This window comes from Oryzias melastigma, linkage group LG12 (assembly GCF_002922805.2).
Source record: "Oryzias melastigma strain HK-1 linkage group LG12, ASM292280v2, whole genome shotgun sequence".
NCBI classification, from domain to species: Eukaryota; Metazoa; Chordata; class Actinopteri; order Beloniformes; family Adrianichthyidae; genus Oryzias; species Oryzias melastigma.
Window position 1 is genome coordinate 1,679,370 of NC_050523.1, and position 5,591 is coordinate 1,684,960.

Below are 5,591 nucleotides of genomic sequence, written 5' to 3' on the forward strand. Positions count from 1 at the left end.
GGGCGCTCCACACGTGTGCAGGCGGACAGGGGGTCTTTGTGCTCAGGGTGGGGTTCAGGGCAATTTTGGTTTAGGGACATGAATGAACCCAAACAGAGACTCGACATGAAACAGCCCCGCCCCAACAAGCTGGACGTCTGTGCATTCATGACGGGCAGGAACGCAGGAACGCAGGAACGCAGGAACGCCCGGCGTTCTTCATTGTTCCGTCTGAAACCTGAAGGAAGGATTCCGAGTCCGGACTGAAGCTGAAGCTCGTCCAGGTGTGTTTCAGGATGTGGATCTTCAGGTGTCTCACCTGTCCTTTAAAAAGGTTCTCGTTCATCCGAGTCTTCAGCTGTTCTGTCTGAAAACCTTCCTCTGCTTTTGAGACTTTTATAAAGGTTCTGTGAAAGTCTTCAATCATTGACTGACAGCTTTGATGAAAACATTAAAGTCTCTCAGCACGAAAATAAAGTTGATTTTGTTTGTTTTGGTGGAGAATGTTGGAAAACGACAGAATTAGAGTTGGTCAGAGCAAAAACAGAAGCCTATTTCTGAACTTTACACCCCCCCGATGCTCAGTGTGCACGTACGCAGGTGTGCACGTTTGCATGTCTGCGTACGTGCACACTCTCCCTTCAGTCCTGTCGTCTTCAGAAAGGCTCCTCTATGAAGCTGCAGATCTTGGATCACCTTAATACCTGTGTGCCCCCCCAACCCCCCGATGAGGCATTGAAACCAGAGCTCAGACTGGATTGTGGGTAGATGCCAAGCCAAAAATGTTAGCATGTTGCTAAAATAGAATATTAACTCTAAAGTAGCCTAAAAAACGGGCCGGGCCTGATGGTCGCTGCAGTTCCAACCAGCTCCAGAAATGAGAATTCTCTGCAGAACTTCTGAATTCAGAGCAGAAAGTGAAGGGCGTCTAGCAGCAACTCAGCCAGTGACGGCGGGTCAAAAGGGGGCAATTTGGGGAGAAAACAATATCGCTTCCAGATTAAATTTGATTGTTTTTATTAAAATGTAAACTTCTTTGATCCATCCGTCTCTCATGAATCCTCCCTGTAAATCTTTGTCAGCAGGATGTCGTCTAACTTCTGTTCACTCATGAGCTGCTGCCTGTTGCTGTTTTCTCTTTGTTTTTCCTGAGCTCGAATCTCTCCTGAGATGACGTCGTTTTTCGCTCAGGCATTATCTAGGATGACACACGAGAGACAGGAAACAGCCCTGAGACCTGGCGGCACCTTCGTCTTGGAGCATCATGGGAAATCAGAGATGAGACATGAGGTTTGAGGCTTTGAGGTTTTTCCAGAACCAATGTGGAGAAAAGTCTTTTCTGCAGAGATCCTCCTGATGTTCTGAGTTGCAGTCTGTAATAAACTAAATTATTTACTTTTTGGTAATCCTCCTGGTGGTTTTGGTGAGTTTCTGCCATTAACTGAAGTTCCTAAATAGAAAATTAAATAAACATTTAATCTGTTTCATTTTGGTGCCTAAAATAAACGTAAGAAGTATTTCAACATTTGAGTCAATCAAACTGTTCGATATCTGTTCTATTGGAGAACAAACTCCAACCTTAAGAGCACCACAGCAGGAGAAACGATGCGTTCAGGAACACTCAGACCTTTGTTTGGGATCTGCTGGTTTTCATGGTAGAGCCTCTTTAAAATGCATTTCTGACCATTTCTTCAATCAATCAAGAAAAAAGAATTCAGTCTGAAAATATTGTACAAAATATGCTGGGAGGGGCCACAAGCTGTGAGGGGAGAGCGGGAGGTGGGGGTGAAATTGCTCCAAGCCAACAGTATCACCCAAAACTCAGTGACTCCTGCTGCTCTGCAGAAACTATGTCCTAGAAAATGACACATGTTCTTCAATTTTGACTAAAAACAAAATAAACACAATTACCCTCATAATGATTGTTGTTGTAAATATACTAGAAACCACTTTGGCTCTAACATTTCCTAAATGGAGCATATATTAAAAAGCAAAACATTAGAGATTTTTTTTCTATAGCTGCAAATACATTTAGGTGTTACGGAGTTAACAAAAATAACAGGGAAAACTTTGAAAATTGATCAAAATATGATTGAAGTGGGACTTTAAATTGTCTAGATGTGTTTTTATTTAATTACTGAACTGATTTCCAGATTTAAATTACTTTTTATTTTATTCTACATTCAAAAGAGTAATGTTAGCATTGAGGCAGCAGACGTAGTGATGCTGGACAACAGCAGGTGACGCTGGTGTCCCGCTCGGTTTCAGTCATCCGAAGAAGAAGAAGTAGAGCACCAATAAGCGAGCGCTTTGCTGTCGCCTCGAGACCATCGACCAATGAGGATCCCGGGAGCGCGCGCGGATGAACGGGTTTGTTGTTGTTTGTTGTCTCGGTTTGTTGGACCTTAAATCTCCACGTTTGGATCTTCAACTCGTTCGGAATGAGTTTGTCTTTGAGGTGAGGAGTGCAGTTTTATTTTTTAAACTTTGATGTAATTTCCGGTTTGGTCGGCGCAGCCTCGTTAGCCGATGTTAGCATCATGTGGTCCGTTTGCCTCAAATATTCAAAGCTTATTGTCCGTATAAATATTAAGAGTGTCACTGTTTGTTTACGAGTGGCCTCTTCATAAACACAAGCGGAACAAAGGTCCAAATATGTGTTTTGAAACGGTTCGGTTCGGTGGAGCGAGCGCTGAATGAGAGCTTGGCAGGTGTTGCACCAAATTCTGTGACCCGTGAGATTCGTTTCTCGGTAGATTTCATAGATTGGGACTTCCGGGATGATAAACTGGGGATGTAATCGCTTGTATTAGGAGAGAATGGGTTCTTTTATTTTTAAAAACATTTTTTTGTTTGTTTTGTTTAGATCAGGGGTCCCCAAACTTTTTCTTGTGAGGGCCACATAACTGTTTTCTTCTCTGATGGGGGGCGGTTTGTAGGCTGAAAAGTGTAACAATCACAGCTTAAACGTAAAGATTTACGGTTTTCCAGAAACCCACGCATGGAAAAATTTAAAATAATTCATTTCCTCTAATCTACAGAGAAAAAAATTAATACTACAACATTTTTAAAACTAGATATATAGCATTACCTACAATAATGCCACAGTTAATGCTGTAAGCTGAAGGTGAACACTGAAGATGCTAGTGCTGATAGCTGAAGAGGCTGAAATTGATAACTAAACATGCTGAAGCTAATAGCTGAAGCTGATGACTAGCTAAAATATAAGCAAAATGCCAAATTTGCCTAAAAACTGAAAAAGTTTAAATTAGCCATACCAGCTAGCATTAAACTGAAATATTAGCTGATCTCTAAAATGGCCTAAAAACAGAGAAAAAGTCCCCAAGACAGCTAGCATGTAGCTGAAATGTTAGCTAAACTTCGAAGTTAGCCTAAAAACTGATAAAATGTTTAATTTAGCAAAAAAATCTAGCAAAAGGGTAAAATATCAGCTAAATCCCTAATTAGCAAAAAACTGAAAAAAGCCTAAATTAGTCAAAACAGCTAGCATGTAGCTGAAACATTAGCTAAATGCCAAATTAGCCTAAAAACTGGTAAAATGTGAATCACTATCAAACAATAGTCTATCATCTCCTGCCATCTGACCACTGAAAGGTGGAATCAAAAGTTTGCGGTCACGGGGACGATCCCTAACTTTATTCCGCAGAGCCGATCTGGCCGACAAAAACAAGCGAAAGAAAAGGCGGGAGCTCACCGAGGAGCAGAAAGACGAGATCAAGGAGGCCTTCGACCTGTTTGACACGGACAAAGACCGACAGATCGACTATCACGAGCTGAAGGTGAGCTGCAGAAGATCAGACGAAAACTTGAGGTTCAGAAACGGCAGCAAATGTGTCATTTCTGACGGTCCCACCAGGTGGCGATGCGCGCCCTCGGCTTTGAAGTGAAGAAGATGGAGGTCCTGAAGATCCTGAAGGACTACGACAGAGACGGGAAGGGAAAGATCACCTTTGAGGACTTCAATGAAGTCGGTAAGTCACAGACTCCTCCCCCTCCTCTGAGATGAAGGGCGGTCCTGAAACCCGCCGGGTGTCCGCTCGCTCGCAGTGACGGACCGCATCCTGGAGCGGGACCCGAAGGAGGAGATCCTGAAGGCCTTCAAGCTGTTCGACGACGACGAGTCCGGGAAGATCAGCCTGAGGAACCTGCGGAGGGTCGCCCGGGAGCTCGGCGAGGACATCAACGACGAGGAGCTGCGCAGCATGATCGACGAGTTCGACACCGACGGAGACGGAGAGAGTAAGTCTGAGGCTGAAGCCACGCCCCCTCAATCAGGTGACCCACGTGGTCTGTTGTTGCCGCGGCGATGAGTTTAGCTTGTTTAGCTCTCGACGTTCATTCACGCCGGCTGTGTCGACTCGCGTTCAAGCAGCCATTCAATTTGAGCGGCGCTGCGTCAACCAATCAGGGACTCGGCTTTGGGCAGGAGATGATTTAAGTGATTCAATCGAAGGATAGAAAAACTGTAAAGATGACTCTTTCTGACCTCCATGGGAGGAGCTCGCCGGTGTTTAAGGTCGGCTGTGATTGGACGGAGAAGTGGCTCCTCCTCTCTCGTTTCCTCAGCATGTCCAGAGTTTCTTGGATCTGAGAGTCTGAGCGTCCTGCTGTTTCCTCAGTAAACCAGGAGGAGTTCCTCGCCATCATGAGCGCAGACGCCTGAGAGGGATTCTGGAGCAGCTTCAGAACCGGACCCAGATGTTTCTTCATGGAGGCGGCGGACGCTCCTGCAGACCCTGCAAGTCTGAATCCTGCTGGACATCAGGAGACTTCGTCTTTCGCTGCGTTCAAACAGTAAATGCGTTCCTGACTTGGTGAGAAGATCAACTCAGATTGAAGTCAATCTAAACGTTTGAACTCTGTTTGTGAGTGCTTGACTGTCTTATTTATTTTTTATAAAATAAACAGTTTTTTCCAACATGATTCTTGCTAATAGTTCTGATTTTGTGAACAGCAGACATCGGGGTCCAGAACCTGACCAACACTCGCGTGGTTCTGGTTCTTCTGGAGCCGCTCCGCTCCTGCAGCGCCGGCGTTACCCTCTGTGTCCACTAGAGGGAGACATTTCAGCAACGAACTGGACAATCAGCAGGAAAGCATTTCTGAAGCAGTTAACACTTCCTCTCTCTGAGTTCTACTAGTTAATAATCAAAGAAAATAACTAAGTAACTGGTTAACTAGCTCTCTGTATTGATAGTGGACAAACAGCAGGTGACTTGATGGTTTTATTACTCAGTCTTTTGTTTGAACATCGTTCACTGAAGCTGCTCTGAATCATAAAAAGATTGTTTAAGTGAAGTATATGTAATCTGTACAATGAAGTGAGGCAGTAAATGAAGTCTTCTACTTTCTGCTAAGGGTTAGTTAAAAAACAAGAGGAAAATTATTTATTTAAATGTACTCAAAGGTGAAAAGAATTATTGTTGGGGAGATTTTATTATTTTAGTTGAATATTTCTTCAGGTTTGATGTTTTAAAAGAAGCTTACAATACTTTTCCCCTACTAATAACCAGAGGTGGGGACTCGAGTCACATGACTTGGACTCGAGTCAGACTCGAGTCATGAATTTGACGACTTTAGACTCGACTTGG

General features: G+C 43.9%; 1 protein-coding gene across 2 annotated transcripts; it reads left to right on the forward strand.

Moving 5' to 3' along the window:
• Positions 1-2,216: 2,216 nt before the first annotated feature.
• On the forward strand, positions 2,217-4,923 carry cetn3 (centrin 3). 2 transcript variants are annotated; one of them, XM_024298633.2, is made up of 5 exons: positions 2,217-2,349; positions 3,647-3,779; positions 3,857-3,971; positions 4,048-4,239; positions 4,620-4,923. In XM_024298633.2, the coding sequence occupies exons 1-5, from the start codon at positions 2,342-2,344 to the stop codon at positions 4,661-4,663; spliced, it is 492 nt and encodes a 163-aa protein (XP_024154401.1). In that variant the 5' UTR covers positions 2,217-2,341; the 3' UTR covers positions 4,664-4,923. The 2 variants fall into 2 exon arrangements, with proteins under 2 accessions (XP_024154401.1, XP_024154400.1); XM_024298632.1 differs by having other exon boundaries at positions 2,279-2,437.
• The last annotated feature ends 668 nt before the right edge of the window (positions 4,924-5,591 follow it).

What these genes read in the sequence shown, in the direction of transcription:
- cetn3 (XM_024298632.1), top strand. An exon ending in TCGACTATCACGAGCTGAAG is followed by an intron (nt 3,780 to 3,856) that starts GTGAGCTGCAGA and finishes CGGTCCCACCAG; the next exon opens with GTGGCGATGCGCGCCCTCGG. An exon ending in CACCGACGGAGACGGAGAGA is followed by an intron (nt 4,240 to 4,619) that starts GTAAGTCTGAGG and finishes CTGTTTCCTCAG; the next exon opens with TAAACCAGGAGGAGTTCCTC.